The following is a 19,301-nucleotide window of genomic DNA, read 5'->3' on the forward strand; positions in this document are numbered from 1 at the left end:
TTGTGTTTTGCGTACGTGGAGAGATTAATTTGATGAAATATTAGTATCGACTCAGTCTTCGATTGCTCAAATTTATTCATATTATTTTGTGATAGTGCCACAATTTAGAAGTGTTTATTAATGAATTTGACAAAACATTTCCGCAAATGTGGAAATTAGGGATATTATATTTAGCAATTAAATATGATTTTTTGAATCCCCGACTTAATATTACTTATTCTTTTAGCTTTTTAATTTAATCTTAATAAATACAAAAAATAATCTATAAAATGGCGATTGACAGTTCTAGCAATCAAGGGTTTCATTCAAGTTAATGGTATCAAAAATCTAAATAAAATTTGAACTAATTAGACAGAGATTCGGGGAAATTTAAATCATAGCCAAATATATGCTGTTAAATTTTGATGCATTAATTTCCACTCAAATTTATAATTAAATTATGTAAACTCAAACTTTCCATGTACTTTAGTTTTAATTATTTAAATGTTTCTATCTCTTGGTAATATTGAGCTAAAAAGGGAATCACAAAGTGGTTGAGGAGTTCTGCTTTCTCGTAATCAGGATGAATTCACGCGTTAATTTCCTTAAACGATATCATGATATCACTCACGTAGTCGAATTCACCATTTACTAAGTGTGAGAATTTCACAGTGCAAAATTATTCTCTAGACTGCACAGATTTTATGAATTTTGCACAATACAAGTTGTACATTTGAGTTCACACATCAGAGGGGGACCTAGCAAAAGTTAGTAGTGTCGCATTTTCTTTGAATTAGATAAGTAAACTGCCAATACTTGGGAGAAGACTTATTCGATATACATGTACCTACTGCGCGAAAGGGAAACGTATGGTACGTCTTGAAGTGGAACAAAACATTTGCCGAAAATTGAGCATAAAATATCAATTAGCCAGAAAAGGAGAATGAAATGAAATATTTTTAACGTAGGAAAATGGAAAGATTTTCATTTTTCCTTGTCCTGACCAAAAAAAGCGCATTTCGTGGGGGCATGCAGAACGTGCTATATCACTCCAGAAAGAATGAAACTCGTCTCACAATGGCTACATTTTGAGAGCTTCTCTAAATTAAGGAAATGAAAAGCGTTTTAAAATCCTTCCCAAGTTATCCTTTCCTCTTCTCCTTCAGCTTCTGCTGAGTGACTTCTTTCGTGGGACGTGGAAACAAAGTAGGCCGTACTTAAAGACCTTGGCTTCGTGCTTGAACGTCGTATCCTTTCGGGATCAAATTAATATCGCTTCCGTTTCAAATATGTTTCAGGCGAGGATCAAAGCGCTTTAATTTTACCGAGTGCTTCTAAGTGTTCTCAGAATTTAGTGTACGTTAGGCTTATTTAACGATGAAATTCCAGTGAAGGAAAAAGAGAGGTAGCTTCTAATAATTGATGAGCATTGTAAATTAAATGTCACTTCAAATAAATTGACATTCACTCTTTAATGACGACAGCTCGCGGTTTTTAGCAATGATGTCACCTGTAGAGGTTTCCCTCATTCGATTATTTAAAAATGAATGATTTTGAAAGGTAGGTAAACGTTTTGCCAAAAATTAAGAGGTGAACGCTTTAATAGAAAATAATAAAAGAGAATGAGTTATATCCTTAATACGGGAAATAAAGTGTGTGAGTGCCGAGTGCACACAAAGGCATTCCCATTTGTACCGTATTGACAGTGATTTTCTAAACTTACGGTAACATACAATGAGGAGTATATAAAAAAAATAATTAATGACGGTGGCGATACTAAACAGAAACAAAATAGTTTTCCAGAAAATATCACCACCTGTAGTATCTGATTTTAAAATCTCGTTGAAGTATCGTAAATGCCAACCCATGTATTTTAATACAGTGAAAAAAGGCTTACGTAATCTGATCCAAAAATAAACACACTAAAAATTAAATTCATGAGAAAAAGCCCTCGCCAACTTCTAATTTCAAAGAAGCTAGACCAAAATTGTAAGTAATTCGGAAGAGCTATCTAAATTATTCGTCCAGGATATTAATCTGTTAAAACTCAACACTCGGCCTTTATTTTGGGGCGTATATTCACTTAACTAAATTCCACTTGAAATCCCAGCACCTGTTTTCACTATCTAAATAATGATTTCAGTTTTTATTGTTCTGAAACTAGATATCGTAATATAAAGAAACAGAAATAGAAGGATAAATTAGCAAGGTTGACTCAATAATGGAACTCAATTGCATGGCTTTGTTTGACACTGCACCACCTAAATTAAAATGTCAAAATTATTTTAAATAAATCATAATATTTTCTGGACGGGATATTCATCCATGCTAAATAATTGGTGTATTTTTACAGAAAAGGACAGAAAAAATCCACCTGCTGCACTACCACTATATTTTGAATATTCATTATTCATTGTCTTGGTGTAAACAGATAGTCACCCCTTGCATTATCATTTCTTGTTTCTGACCCTACACCTGATTTATTTGCAGTAGTCTACCGGATTGGGATAAGTTTCACTGGTGAAGGACCCTTGTACTAAAAACTAGTTCCGTAGTAAGTTCTAACTATAATGACACAATATATCGTAAAATCTCATACTGCACGTGTATAATACAAAAAAATATTCTTTAGTTATGTATGTTTTCTTCATTAATCAAATTCAAAATGAGTATACTTTTATTTCCTTTACCTCGCTTTCCAAGCATTCTCCCATTTATATCTGCTTTCATACCTCATTGCATCTCTGTCTCCCTTGCATCCACTTGTCTAATACTCTTCGAACTTCCTCCAACAACCGTCTCTCTTCCCCTGCGATATCTAGAACTCCATCGCTAATTGCCTCATTAACTGATTACCAGTGAACTTTTGATAATCATCTAACTTTTACGGTTTTAAGGAAAATATTGAAAAAATAGATATGAATATAAAGACCATTATCTGCCATTATCGCTCACCTACTTCAAAAGGTTAAATTATATTTGCATTTGGTGAGAAGAACATTAGGCGAGCAAGGAAGCTGTAGTCACAAGGGAGGCATGTCTACCGGTATGCAGAAGGAAAAGAAATAGGAATATTGATGAAGGGTACATTTTAGTGTCAAGTTATTAGGTTATGTTTTGCTAGGAGAGGCAAGTAAATGTATTATTTTACCGCTAACGTCTGTGCTCATCCAAAACCTGCCTTAAACGGTAGAATATCTCTGTCAAAAAAGTTGGTCAAGAACCTAATCCATACTTCACTTTGTACCTAATTAAATTGGCAATTTTTCCTTAAATACGAAACATAAGGTGAGGCTAAGAAATTTATGGGTATTATTTTTATGTTCATCCAAAACTTATTCTCCAAGTAGATTACCAAGCAATAAAGGTCTTTCTGTTTTAAATATCTAATTGTAAAATTTTTATATATTCAAGTAATGTGATTTTTCGGGTATCAGATCACTCTGGGAAACCAAAGGCGCTGGGGGCAAGAACTGACCCCTTACCCTGATGTGTGAATTTCACACATCAGGGATATATTTGCATTAAAACATCAAAACTCGCAAAATGGCAAGCACAATCATTCACATGGGTATATATATATATATATATATATATATATATATATATATATATATATATATATATATATATATATATATATAACACTTTTTGAAAGTCTCACGGACGTGAATAATAATGTATAACACTTAGCACTAGTGGACACAGACAAAAACACAGAAACACACAGAAAAGAGACTCACTATTTTTCGAATTTTCGGTGGTCGTTGCCACCTTTATCAAGGAAGAGAGGGACAGAACTGACAGTTCTGTCCTCAGTTCTGTCCCTCTCTTCCTTGATAAAGGTGGCAACGACCACCGAAAATTCGAAAAATAGTGAGTCTCTTTTTTGTGTGTTTCTGTGTTTTTGTCTGTGTCCACTAGTGCTAAGTGTTATATATATATATATATATATATATATATATATATATATATATATATATATATATATCCACAACAATCCTCTTTTTATATACTGATATTATGTGCGTTCCTATCCCTTTTCCTTATATATATATATATATATTTTTTTTTTAAGAAAAAGGGATAGGAACGCACATAATATCAGAATATAAAAAGAGGATTGTTGTGGAAGGTGGAATGGATTTCGAAACGATCCGGCGAAAAAGTTCCTATACTCTGAGTTTACAGTTTCAATTAGAGAGCATTGACAATGAATACAATGAAAATTAAGTTCCACCCCAATAGCTCGCTAGCTCTAATCTGACGGAAATAGACGTTAATGTAGTTCAATTAAGTAAAAGGCATAGCGTACAGGGGAACATTTTTACCCCAGAGTTGCGTTCTGTTTCGTCCCTCGAGCCATTTTACTCCTATAATTACGCATCGTTTTGGGATTTCAGTCGAAATGCCTGAGTCAACCTTCACCTCGCTACAAAGGCCCGCTCGGGTTTATTCTCCAACGTACGTTTGCGAAATTAATGCATACGAAAACTCCTTTCGGATACCTTGCCCGTGGTGCCATACACTCAAGGAGATAGGCAGACTCCGATTTCTCGTGCGGTTGGATCCCATGGTATGCGTCGATTGAAAATTGCCCAATTGGAATAGTTGAAGGGATGTTGCTGGTAGGGGAGCGTGAAGGGTTGGAGTATGGGGTCTGGATTCGCTTTTCTCGATGCGCCGCAAATTCCGGCAAACCGCTATACAGAACGTACGTCAGGTGGCTTCCGCACAGGCGTACCTCCAAGTCGAAAAATACAAAGGAAGGTATTTCGCTGCCGTAGATAAACGCCGGAGTGCACTGTGGGGTGGGTGGAAACGTATGCTCTCACGTAAACCCAGCCGTGCCCTACTCGTCATCCACTCCATTCCGTAACATTGCCGCTCTCACCACGACGCAGGGAGGGAAGCGGGCCTTGCTGCAGACGACGATTTTTACAGGTTGCGTCGCCCCCTTCAAGGCTTCTTAAAGGGCCTGTGGAGCTCAAGAGGTGCGGGAGAGAGTAAGGGCGGAGGGGTGGGTGAAGAGGAGAGGTTAGATGAGGTAAGGCAAGGTGTAGGGAGGGGTGAAGGGGATTTGGTATCCCCTTGGCACTGGATGCAGCAGCATCCACTCCAGCGGAGAAAGCCCTTCAGGAATTCTCCTCCCACGTAATAAGGGATCGCATTCGCTCCCGAACCCTCTTCGCCACACCTGCTTTGTGTCCCTTTGTGGGGAGGCGGGAGGCAGTCCTTGCGCTCACCGCTATCAATACAACTTCAAAAGACTACGGGGATAGTATTTCATCGGCAGAGTAATTATTAATTCCCCATTCTCGAGCTCCTCTGCTCTATTCCCCCCAGCTCTCCTCTGATTTACTCATGAGAAAGACTCCTCGTGGAGTGACGACTCTTCTGTAAAAGGTGGTGTGGCGCATGTTAGACGTCGAAAGAAAACGATATGCGTATTTAAAAATAAAGAGAACAAAGGCCGCATCGTGTATACAGATTAGAGACCAGAAATGCAATACTTCAGTGGGTGGGAAAATACTAAATTTATACTAGACTGCATTCATTTTATTTATATTCCACCAAACTAGGCAACATTTTTTTACCCCAAAGCTCTTTGTTCCAGCATCCCAGTTTTTTTATAATCAAACTTTGCCGTCTCGTAATACTTTAAAGAACTTGCCTTATCTCTATTGTTAGTCCGATTTTTTTCAAAACCTTCCAAATCAATGATAAGTTTTGAAGGAAGAAAAAATAAATAAAGGGTGGTTAAATAAATAAAGTAAATTTAGGGAAAGAATGATTTCACTGTCAGCGAACCCTGATATCAGGCTTCGAATAACTAAGTACCTTCAAAGATACCACCGGATCTAGTGCTATCATATTTTCGCCAAATTAAATGTTTCAGACCGAGTATGAAATTTCCATAACTGAGAAACTAAGGTAACGCTAACGGATTGGGTCGTCATTAGCTTTATTCCTCATTATAATATTCTTTCAAAATACGAGCATTCATTTGTATTCGTGGAAATATTTATGAAGGCATTTATGTTACTACGATATAAATATGTAAAACGCAGACCTCCCCTTGACATTTCTAATAGCTCAGTAAGCATTGAACACATTGGTTGATGCAATAGAGAGTTTTGTTTCATATTGTTCGACAATTAACCTCATAAGGGCGAACTAGAAAAATTATTACGATTGAAAGGTAGTAGGAATGATTGGGTTTTAACCATCATGATTCTGTTGCCATCAGCCAAAAAACGGAGGTGAACAAAATATTCAAGAGCAAAATTGTCTTTGATACTTCTATATAATTTTGAATTGATTTTGCATTTTTTTGAATCTTTTAATTTTATGTAAACTGAGTGTGTGTGTGTGTGTGAAATACATTGAATACATTTTTTGTTGTTGACCATTGTATTATATGCCCTTTATGTCTTGCTTACCTAGGTGAAAGTTCATTTTATTTTCTCCTAGGATGAATATGCATATTATCCTCTTTAAATATATTCATAACAAAGTGTATGTTTGCTTTTGCATAATATTATGACATTTTACCTCACTTAATTTTTATTCCATTTTTCAATTTCAATTAGTTAATAAATCTGTAAATTATTTCCCACTGGTTAGCTTCTCACGCAAGTAAACGACGTAATAATAATAAGCCATATAAATCACCAATTACTGAATAAATTAGACTTACACTTGTAGAGGTACGTATACAAGGTCTGTTTCAAAGGTAGTAGGACTTATTTTTTCCCGGATAGACTGACGGATGGGCGGCGGATTCTCTGGCTGGGTTCGAGGGAGGGGAGTCTCAGGAAAGGCTGGTGGCACGTAGCAGTTGGCTTCGAAGTGCGGATCATTCGTTTGCGATACCTCTATAACGTGACCTCGTGACGCTCCGCCATGAACCGGATTGGAACAGCGCTACATCAAATTTTGCGTGAAACTGGGGAAAACCGGGAGAGAGACTCATGAAATGCTCAAGGCAGCTTATGAAAACAACGCCATGAGTATATCGGGTACTTTTGAGTGAAACAATATTTTTGGGGAGGGTGGGGAAGACTTTGAAGATGCCGAACAATTAGGACGCCCTTCGACCTCAAAAAGTGATGAAAATCTTTCAAGAGTGAAGCTTTCTTAGATATATATATATATATATATATATATATATATATATATATATATATATATATATATATATATATATATATATATATATATAGCAGGTTATATGTTTGCATGGTTTTTGATGAACTCGGCATCCATAAAAGTGATGTGCATCCACTTGTGACCAAAAACATGGGCATGAGAACGGTGTGCGCGAAATTGATCAACGAGTGCTCTCGGACAAACAAAAGAAAACTCGCATGCGTATCTGCCAAGAGCTTCTCGACCCTGCCTCAGCAATCCTTCAGCCCTGACGTTGCCTCACCTGCCTCTTCCTTTGCCAAAAATCCGCGATGAAAGGACGTCACCATGGCTTGATGGAACATTTACAACAGACAGTGACGAGAGAGCTTAGTAGTATTCCGGGTACCACCTTCAGGAAGGCGTACGAGGCGTGGACTCAGTCCTATTACTTTCGAGACAAACCTTGTGTTTTTGCCTTTATAATGAGATTTTATTTCCAACGACATCGACCTTATGCCTTGAGATGTATGACAAATATCTTGAATGTCACAAAAAGGGGCCTATGTTACAGTAGACCAGGTTTTCAGCAGTAATCTGGTGGGTATCATGAAAAAGCTAGAAACAACAGACACAGGTGTGCTTTAACTCTAGTCCGAGAAAGAGAAAAGAGGAAGAGATCGATTTGAACCAAAGCCTTTCTCCGTAAATGTCAGAGGCGTCCGCGTTTTTTCACTGAAATCATCAATTCTATAGTTTAAAATAGAGAAATCCGAGGAAAGGACTTTCCTCGCGGCCTATATTGAAAAGGTTTCAATGAAAAATTGAAACGCGTGGCCTATCAAAGAATTACCTGATATTTTCCTTCACGAGCTTCAAACTAGTAGTCTCTATGTCTAAAATTTGATACCAACGATTACGTCCCGGTATATTATGATGATGGCATCCCACGCTTCACATTTCGAAGGGTTCGTCATCGCCGCAATTTTTAGATCCGGATGATCTAAATAATGGATCCGATGGTGAAGAAGACAGACAAAATGCCAACGCATACCGCACACACTGTAGCTAATGTACTCGCCAAAATTGATAGTTTCCATAATAAAAATTTATTCCATCAATAAAATCGCTCTTGATATAGTCAAGAGTTTCCTGATAATGTGCATCCAACTTAAATGTATTCCGGCCAGTGACGCGAAATTCGCTTTCGAGGAAGAGAGAGAAGGTGGTCCTGTGGGTGGGTGATCTTCTTCTGGGTCCTTTGGTCATCGTTGCTCATATGACTGCATAGTACCCTTAGGATTTGGTTACACCGTATGAAATCCCCTTCCAAATTTCAGAAGACGACTTGAGTAAACTGTGAAACAGTGAAGTTGTACTCGGCAAAAACCCAGGGAAAAATATTTACACAAAAGTAAATAACAATATAATACCAATATACTTATTATAAATAAAAAGGTGGTTTATATTTAATCATGCAATTGACGAAAATAAATATTTATATTTTTTATCAAGGCTGAAGAAAACTACCATCAAAAAAATGATAATTTAGAATTCTCATTTTAAAGAATTTCATATTAATTAATCCAACCCTAAAAATAATTACATCTCGCGTTTCAAAATTGCAGATGACTAACATTCCTGAGCTGAAAAGAATTGGCGGCGGATTTTAGGCCAAATTCTCGAGATATTTAAACTTTAAGTTAATCCTGATGCAGCTGTATCCGATCTTTCACTCACGAGGTCAACGGAATTTTCGGCTTGACAAGCCAAGTCCTGATTCGCTGAAGCGATAAAAACGCCAGAAATAATTCCGCCGAAACTGGGTAGATGGACTGAAAGCGTTTTCAAAACCTTGCAAAACTTAAAAATATAATTGACAACAGGTGGAACATGAGCAAAATTATATGTGGCGGTCATTCCGAATTTAGCAAAGAAAAGAAACAGTCAAATTGCCTGAACTTATCCGTATTTGCCACATGATCTAAAATATTCAGAAAGTAAAATGACATTCCAATTGACATCAAGTCCCTATCATCCCTCTTTATATTTCATAACTAAACAATATTCAAATTTTTACCAATTTTGGCATATAAATATTATTATATCTTGCAAAAAATGATAGTTAAAATTTAAAAACTCTTCATAGAAATGTATTTTATGATACATAATGTTCAGCTGAGAACAGGATTCGATAAATATGATATAAGAAATTAAATTTTATCCTTACCTCTACGGCACTTATTATCTGCCGACATGTGTATTACTGTTCTTCCATGGGAACGAAGACAAACATTTTATGCCTAGTTTCACCAGCTGAGTGCTATAATCTCAAAAAATTCAAACTTGGCGAGAAAGATAGTAAAAAAAGGAAAAAACTACAAAGAGCCAAGTATTGTTATCAACCCAAAAGCTACTCCAAGGAAAAGTACGCAGGCAACTTACTATGGTATCCCTTCCGATAGCATCACTAAATACGACCTTCACCAATGTTTGGTCATTCTGAATGCAAGTTTAAACTGGTAAAGAATCTATCTATTTTTCGTCTCGGGCAAAAACTTTGGCCAACTAAAATACTCGTTTTGTCTCATTCATCCAGAATTAAATACATTTCGAGTCCAAAATGGCAAGAAACAAGTGTAAACGCGACCTGATAAATTTGTGACTGTCCTTTGTGTGGAAAATACGACTATGTCTATTTTGGAAACTCCTCCTCCCGTGCCCGTGTTGGAATGCGATAAATCTGGATAAAAAATATTCTCGTTCCTCCCTCCCTCCTCTTCCTCACTCCAGGGGTGAGGGAAAGGGGGGTGGAGTGCGACCCGGGGAGGAACCCACACCTCTGCCCCCGGATAGATGAGAGGGGGCCCCCGCGACAGTGGTGGCCAATTGGATGTGAATGAAGGTGGGCGTGGACGGAGAGGGGCTTCCGGTGCCAAACACGCGCGCGTACGCACGCACTCACAATGTATGTTATGCCGTCGTCCGTCCCGGCGTCCCACGGGTACAGGTTCAGCACTTTGGACTCGACCCAGCTGCAATTTCGCAGACAGAGCTCCAATCCAGATACGCCGACTATCCAGTCAGGAGAAGGATCTGTGGACGGAAGAGAGATTGCGGGGGAATGAAAATGGGTGCGCCATGCGGACGGACAAAGACAACGCGCGGTCTCCACGCGTGCCTGCGTCCGTCAAACTAGAGATTCGGTACAGGATTACATAATCGAGGATAGGGAGGGAATCAAAAGAGAGTGTCACTCAAAATGATCCAATTAGTAATGGAATAAATAATTACAGCTATAGCTTATATATATATATATATATATATATATATATATATATATATATATATATATATATATATATATATATATATATATATATATATATACACTCACACGAGCGGCGCATTAATGGGCTGACACAATATAACACAAATAGAAAAGAATGGACACATTTAAAAGAACACTCACACGGTAAATTGTTCGAGCTTTCGGCCCTCTCAGAGGCCTTCTTCAAGAGAGACTTGAGTTAAAATTTGGCGTATTTGCTAAATAATATTGCTCCATGGGGGATTGATTCCCATAGCATCAATTATAATTCAAATTCCATGCATCCAATTAATTTACAATTATACAAACGGAGGTTTTCTTTACTAAAACTTCATCAGCCGTGGATCGGACCTTGGGAAATAAATACGAGTACATGCATTCTCACTCTTTCAAAATGTCTGCATATATTCGTCGGCCCAGGTGGCGGCTCGGTAACGTTCTCACCTGCCAACCCAGATTTCGATTCGTACCCAGATGGCTCTTCCTCTCCGAAATAGTTTGCAATTTTTTATGCCTTCAATGGTATGTTTAGAGGTTAGGTGGAAGAAGGGGCTGTATAGTCTCAATCATAAATATGTCTGACGGCTTTCCTAAGGCGATATCAATATATATTTACGTTTATACAATTATATTACAGTTATTTTTGATAAATATGTCAGTGAAGTATAAAAGGAATCTTTTAAAAATAATCTTATTCAAGGAAAGAGTTTTACCAGTCTTTTGTATCAGGTGATGGACGCGATTACCATAGCACGTCATTGACACACACTCATCAAAATATACTGCAATTTACCTTTCGAACGTCAAGTAGGTTTTGAAGGCCCGCTGTGTCAACTATGTTGACATTTTTGACCACTCGCCTCAAATGACGCGCTTCAGGTAAATAAACAGCGTATTTTTTTAGATTGTTACCTAATATTTTTGCAAATCGAGTAGCTTAAGGCGTGATGACGTGAAAGTCGAACATAATGAATAACAGATCGAAGCACTTTTCCATTTGACAAACTTTTTATTTTACGACCGGGTTTCGATGTATTACATCATCATCAGGTAACAAACTGAAGTTTTGTTCAGGCTTATATACATTCCGGAAGAAGGGGAGAGGACGTGGTAGGAAACAAGGGGGGAAGGTGGGGGGGGGGGGAAGACAAGGGAGGCATTTACAAGAAATAGCGGAAACAGCGTGTTGACATTGTCCTTATTTTTTTAACAAGGCCAATACGCTGTTTCCGCTATTTCTTGTAAATGTCTCCCTTGTCTTCCCCCCATCTCAACCCCCCTCGTTACCTACCACGTCCTCTCCACCCCTTCCGAAATGTATATAAGCCTGCTCACAACTTCAGTTTGTTGCCTGATGATGATGTAATACATCGAAACCCGGTCGTAAAATAAAAATTTTATGAAGTGGAAAAGTGCTTCAATCAGTTATTCATAATCTTTTTGCACTATAAATTTGAATAAAAATATCGGAAATACTGAGTTACTTCATGTTTTGTTGCCTCAATTAAATCCAAATGCTGTAACCACTTCATTTACTTTAATATGTATCTTATTATTTACTGCAAGGTTTTAATATAATGTTTGTCACAAAAGAATACTAAATATCAGCCGCAGAAAATATTAGACAACACAGTGAACAATTAACTATGGCAAGAATTATAAATAGCCTTTGTACACAAAGGAAAATATTTAGAACATACATTATACTTTTATACGGTATGTTTACTGAATTATAAACTTTAATGCGAGGCACTATTCATAAATGTAGTTGTTAATAATATATAATGCTCTTATTTATCTTTATATTTCATCTGTGTTAATGAAAATAACTTAAGAAATTTGATTATTAACTACAAATGTAAAATAAGGCTGAAACGGTACTCAAATCTTTTTAGTACTTTCTAAGGAGAAATATATACTCACATACTATTCCCAAGTGCAAAATATTTTTTATTTTATTATAACACAGTGTAAAATTTTTCAAATTATCTGCCGGCTCTGCGCCGTAGATGTTTCCTCCTAATGTTTATTTTAATTTAAATTTCCAAGTCTTTCGTACCACATTGGCACTTATTTTAGGATATCTGCCTCACATTTAATGATCACTCAAAGAAAATATAAAATCTGTAGTACGAAGCAAGATGACTTAAAGGACGTGATAATCGTCATCTTGTTTTTATGCTTCATTGCATTAAAAACAAAATATGCAATATAAAATGTTTTTATATAATCCCATCTATGCCAATAGGCATCAAATCTGGAACGGAAAGTTATGCATAATATACAATACCTCGGAGAATGGTCCCCAAAATACCCGGCCGGACCTATATATAAAGGTAGTTGTTTAAAATATATCACTGTATTAGACATTATGTAATCTAGAAGGTATAAGTTTCAAGTTTGAAGATGCCACGTTGTTTAGTATTTGTTTAACAGCCATCAATAGTGAACGTTTTCAGTGAAGTTTTGAAAATGGAGTACATTGGTCATCGTTATGTCATAGTTTTATTTGAAAAGCCTCAGCTCAACCAATATAAAAGCTGAACTGGATTCTACCAAAGATGAGTCTGCTCCTTCGTTTACAACGGTAAAATATTGAGTAGCAGAGTTAAACGAGGCCCTACGAGCTGTCAAGACGAGCATCGCATTGGTCGACCAAATGAAGTGACGATTCAAGAAACGGTGAAGACATAGTAGGCATCTCAAAAAGGGCGATACATCGAATATTAACTGAAACTTTGGACATGAGAAAGCTGTATGTAAGAGGGGTGCCGCGCTTCTTCACACTCGAGCAAAACTAGCGTCGTGAAGATGTTTCAATTGAATGTTTAGCAAAGTTTCACAGCAACAAAGTAGAATTTTCGCACCGTTTCATAACCATGTACGAAACATGGGTCAATTACTTCACACCTGAGACAAAAGAATAATGAAAACAATGGATTCGAAAGGGAGAACCGTCTTTAAAGAAGGCGAAGACCGTTTCATCTGCAGGCAAGGTCTTGGCGTCGGCTTTTTGGGATGCGCGTGGGATAATTTTCATTGAATATCTTGGTAAAGGAAAAACTATCAACGGTGAGTATTATACGAACTTATTGCAACGTTTGAGTGAAGAAATCAAGCAAAAGCGGCCGAATTTGTCAAAGCAGAAAGTGTTGTTTCATCAAGACAATAAACCAGCTCACAAATTCGTTATTGCAACGGCCAAAATTCATGAATTAAAGTTTGAATTGCCACTTCAAGCACCCTATTCGCTAGATTTAGCCTCGCCGGATAATTTTCTGTTCTCAAACATGAAAAAATGGCTCGGTGGTCAAAGACTTTCCAACCGTGAAGAAGTGATGTCGGCAGTTAATGGCTATTTTGAGGAGCAAGACAGTTCTTATTATAAAGAGGGTATCGAACTCATTGAACATTGCTGGGAAAAGTGTATAGAGCTGAAAGGAGATTATGTTGAAAAGTAAATACATTTTTTCCAATTTTTTGGGTTTTCTTTGTTGGGTCAGGTACTTCTGGGACCAGCCTCGTATATTTTAAAATCAAAAAATGTATATCTACATCAACAATATAACTACAGAAAACTTACAGTTAAGTAAATATTAAACCTCTAAATATTAATTCTTCCTGAATAATATAATAACTCGTGCCGAGTGATCCCAATTTTTCAACAAAAAATGCTGGTTAGGGTCGCGATAAATATCAAAACAAAATTTTGCGAAAAATTAATATTCTCAAAAGCACTCCTTTTTCTATTTCTAAATATCTATTTATAAAGATCTTTTTTGTGTAATGGTAAAATTCACAAAATTTCATTTGGAAAGGTACATCATCATGTATTGGTTACTCATTTATAAAAAGGGCCCATTGCTACCACAAATCATACAATTGGGCTATTTACTTCAATGTAAAATAGGCATGAACTAAACTAAGCCCGACGGCGTGTAAAAATCACACAACGGGATAGGTGGGCCTGTTTCTTTCCCTGAGCCACCTGTATGGTTTCCCAGGAAGACCTGGTATCCAATAAATCACATAGCCTGGGTGAAGCTGAAAGTGACCGAGAGGCATGCCCGGTAATCGAACTGGGGCCCTCCGGTCAGTAGTCCAACGCTCTACCCTTGGATTACCACATCTTCTTTTCCACGCTTGTGTTCCAGAATAAAAGTAAAAGTTTTCTAAAACAAAAGAGAACTTTCGTTGCGTGTGTTGCCATTTAAGATTATAAAAGATCTAGTTAAACAAATAATTCGAAATGCGGCTTTAAAGAAGCAGAGGATAAAGAAGTGTGGTAGGCGTTTCCTAAAAAAGCTATTTTATGATTTTTCCCCCTCCAACTTCCCGAACTAGATTTCTTCCATTGACGTTTTTTACTTTGAACTCCGACATACACGCTTAAATGAGTAGTGATGCAATAAAACACTTTGAATTAGAATATGATATTGAAGGAATCAGTAATAATGAGACACAAGATCTACTTCTTTCTTTAAACATTGAAAAAAGCGTTGCAGTCTCTAATTTCCAGTCTCAGCCACATTTTCCCTCCGCCGTAATAGCGGCGAAGGAACACTTAATTACGGACGCTGCTGTCGACAGGACATGCATTGTTCATGGCCTACCACTACAAACTGGCAAGAACGCAAGTCTAACTTGTGGCTCAGACATTGAACATGCGTTGCACAAATTTTTTTCTTGTAATATATCGGTAACTAAGAGATCGGGCCTGGAACATATCTTGGAAAAAGTCACCCCAGTTAATATCGTATGATGCCGCACAAAGCGAAGTACTGGACGGAAGAAGCCAAGTGTGTGGAGACGATACTACGAAGGTAAAAGATGACAGCAAAAAAGGCGGAAGATCATTTAAGTTAATAAAAATGGCACCAACACAATGTTTTGTGAAAATTTAACACCGTGTTGGACCAAGCGCCAGGAAATGTGTTTTGGTTTTAGTGGGCCACGTACTGGTAACCCCGCATAACCTTGTGGTCCGGACACTTTCATAACCTTCTTGTAGAATAAAATTATCAACATTATACTAACGAAAATTCTTTCAAATTTTTAAGCTTCCGCCGATTATAAAACGAGGTACCAGGCAAGTAGTTTAGTACTTCATTTCTTTTTATAAACGGATCCTTTTATTAAAGTTCATTACGTATGAAAACATTATGATTGATTATCCGAAAGGAATTAGGTACTTATCCCCTTAAATCACAATACTGTCAAAATATTTCCGAGGATCTTTAAATTGTAGTTAACTTATTTCGATTTATATTCATATCTAAATGTTTTGTGGAAAACAAAATCATAAAAATAAACACGTACTCAAAACATTATTATTAAATTTTGAACACATTAGCGATGAATTTTTCATGAAACTGGCAAATATTTTTTTGATGGATTATAAAAGCTTCCATATTTAAATAAATCATTTTGTGAACCTGTAAAGCGTAGATTATGAAATGTTTATTCCGCAGCAAACAATTTCAATCGATATTTTATTTTACCTTAATTTTTAATCCCTTGCTCTTGAATCCCATGGAAAAGGCAACTACTGCGTGCTTATAGGTTCTAGGTGAATAATTTAGACTTCGTTAAAAGATTATTTCCGTGCCAATTTTGGTGATCTTCCACCCATCCACTTTGAAGCGCATTAATCAGAAAACTTGTCCAACTGACAAGTTTAATGACGTCAAAGGCCAAACCCTACGGGTTTTATGGCCAAATTATGCCCTTATAAACGGAACCAAAAGTAACAAGCAACCCTTGAAAACCGATTTGCATATACTTATACGGACCCTCCGCAACGATCAGCACCATGTCCATCCGATATCCAAACCGTGATATCGTTTACTGACGTAATAAAATTTGCCGGTCCGCCCAATTACCTTTAGCCTACCCTAGGGAACCTCACCTCAACGTTTTAAAGCTAAGTTGCCCCCGCACTTTCGTTCCGTCATATTTCATTCATTAGTTGACTTTACCCTGCCTTTGGGCAAAGGCCACCACGACCTCATTCGCCTCTATTTCTGCACTTTGCATCTCATGGTTTCGTCCCTTTCTCGCAAACCCCTTAATAGTTACGCATAGAAAGGAGCTTTCGGGATGGGCTTAAATGAATGGTTAGGCCCTGGAAGAATTCAATGAGATGCGATGAGATCAGTCGTATTTTTCAATAGTTTATAACCAATAATAAATGTTTAAATGATTATTTTAATTAGAATAATGACTGCAATGGATAATGACATTTTTAAAGTTATTTAGACGAAGCTTCTTTCATATACACGGATTGATTCCTGTTTCTTCTTCACCTCTAGTGCAATTAATAATCTTAGCCACATGAGTCTTTCGAGAGAAGTAATCTGGCCTTTTTATCTTTTCTTTTCAATCACCAAATGACCTATCTAATGACTTTTCTAATGACTCTCGCTATGCGTTTCCATAAGATATATGATATAAAAAAGTATTATCTTACTATGAAAACGATTGACATAAAAGAAAATGTGATTTTGGCGGATTATTGGTAGATACTATTAAAACACAGGAAATGCAAGTCTTGAGACTGGAACAAACAGGAGAGAATGAAGGTGTCACCGACGATGTTATTGATTTCACGAGAGTTACAGTCAGAGTTAAACAAATTCTAATGTCAATTGCACTCGGGGACCTTAGTCAGTAAAGTTTTACTCACGACAGGTCAAAATTATGCAATAAAATTGCTATAATTAACCTTGAATTGAAATTAATCACAAGTTGCATATAATTACGTGATAACTACCAGTGCATATTCATTGCACAAGGCTTCACTCATGTAGAACTAGTAAAGACTAATGGAAGTAGATAGTCGAAATAAAGTGAGTGAATTCCACATCCTTTTAAAAAGAAAAACCCTTCTAGTGCTTCCATTTCAAAACTTTTTGCCCTCCGCAGTAGGCGCAGTTTATTCTCAACTCTCTGCATATTTGGCAGGACCGCATACCTAATTCCAGACTTCGGCCTTTCAGGAATTCCAAGCCTCCTTGCCCACTTTGAGAGAGGGATGGAGGGAAAAAGAGATGCTCACACCACGCATGCTCACGTTGCTAGAACTGTAAGATCGGCTATATTTTCCTCAACACTCACTCTGCATCGCCCACCCAACGCCGCTCGCTCCCGCTATTTATCTGCCAGCCGCCGGAAAGCCAGCGAATTTCCTTCCTCCCGCTCTCCCCAAACTCTTCATCTCCCCAAAGCACTCCCGAATGAATCCTCCTCGGATGGTCTATTCGCGTATTCACGTTTCACAACAGCTTCGTGCGTCTGGTCCTTTGGACTCGCTGTGTTTGTGTGGTCTCGGAGGCGTGGGACAAGCGACTTGGTCCACTAAATACACACAGACTTCGATCTTTGCGAAAGAGCGTCCCTAAAAGGTTGGGGTGGTCCGTGGCCAGGGTGCGAGACGATTGAAAATATCTCCTGTGTCCTTCCTCCACGCGAGACGAAAGTCACTCTTTTTTTACGAGTTTCCGGCGATGAGGAAAAACTTCAGCGACGACTTTCAAACGGTAGAGGAATAAAAATGGCCATGATCATGCTTTTATAAATTCCTTCCTTCTTTTTCGATTCTTACTCAATCAAGATTGTGGAGCCGCGACTGGATAATGAGGAAAGTGGGAATGGGGTGGCTCATCAACAAGCTAGAAAATAGAATGTACGATTAAAAAAACGTTTCGTGCTTCATCTGCATTCAGTTGACGCACGATTTGCTCAGAAATGATAAAAGTCAATGCTATGAAATTTAACGGTATTCATTTCTCTTTGTCAAGACTTGGCCAAGATATCCGTTAAGTGGAGTTAAGTAGAGAGCAGTGTCAAAACAATCCTAGATTTTATGGACATCGGCGATAATAAAGACTGTTTACTTTATAAAAGTCTACATAATTCTCAAATAACGTTACATAAACGAGTAATTTCATTTATTTTTAGGTCAGTATCAGGGTTGATGCCAACGGTCTTGAAATTCCATTTGCGAACGTTTCGAGAGATTTTCAATTATATGGCCCTGTTATATTATCATAAGTTCAATGTCTTTATCAACTGTTTTATAAACAATGCAAAGTAATGAAAATGAGCCGAATGAAAAATTTTAAGACTAAATATATCAAACGAGTCAACACCAAATAAATGATTGTTTTGTAACTTTAAATCTTTTCCTTTCTTATTCGATTAACTAGAAACCAAGTTAAACTCATTTCACATATTGAACTCTCATCTAGAAGAGGAAATGCTTCGGTTTCATATCCCTCCATGAAGGTATCAATAAGTCAATTTAGTTTTACGGTGAAGTCTTCACGGATTTTCCGCCGGGTCTGAGCATCAGCTGCCGACCTTTTGATGACTCAATCCATCAACCCTAAGGGTATCAATGCCGTTAGGACGACGACGGAGTTAGTCATCGAAACGCCGGGAGCTGATTCCCATACCCGGTGGAAAACCCGCGAAGAATTCACTGCATCCGTGCAACGGGAATTTCTTACAATTTAGTTACATCTTTTTCTAATGCGTAAACACTATATTACAAAGTAATTTTTCACTTGCCATCTGATTATGACATAATCGTAATTCATCTCGTTGGGAGCTAATGCTCCTGGACTACTGACCTCAAGCATGAAAGTTTGAAAAGCTAATGTTGTAAATAATTGTCCAAATTAATTTCTCAAAATTATTAAATGTTTATAAACCTTAAATATATACTTACGATTCAGTTTATTTGGAATTATTTAAAATTAAATGGGTAGAAAAATACTGAAAATCTCCTGAATTAAAAGTTTGGACCCTTATTTTTCTGGAATACCTACGTTGAACTATAAAATTTAAATCACTTCGG

At 37.2% G+C, this 19,301-nt stretch overlaps 1 protein-coding gene across 4 annotated transcripts in view; it reads right to left on the reverse strand.

Annotated features, from left to right (window-relative positions):
* The window catches only part of LOC139697808 (spondin-1), a 204,275-nt gene that overhangs the window by 53,076 nt on the left and 131,898 nt on the right, over nucleotides 1–19,301 (reverse strand). For all 4 annotated transcript variants that reach the window (XR_011702818.1, XM_071596657.1, XM_071596656.1 and 1 more), the window contains exon 7: nucleotides 10,076–10,206. Coding sequence is in view for 3 of the 4 variants with exons in the window: in XM_071596657.1 (XP_071452758.1) it covers nucleotides 10,076–10,206 (131 nt within the window). In the remaining variant the exon portion in view is untranslated. The remainder of the gene's footprint in view (nucleotides 1–10,075; nucleotides 10,207–19,301) is intronic.

This window comes from Hetaerina americana, unplaced genomic scaffold (genome assembly GCF_022747635.1).
Source record: "Hetaerina americana unplaced genomic scaffold, ioHetAmer1.1.p SCAF_8, whole genome shotgun sequence".
Taxonomy (NCBI): Eukaryota; Metazoa; Arthropoda; class Insecta; order Odonata; family Calopterygidae; genus Hetaerina; species Hetaerina americana.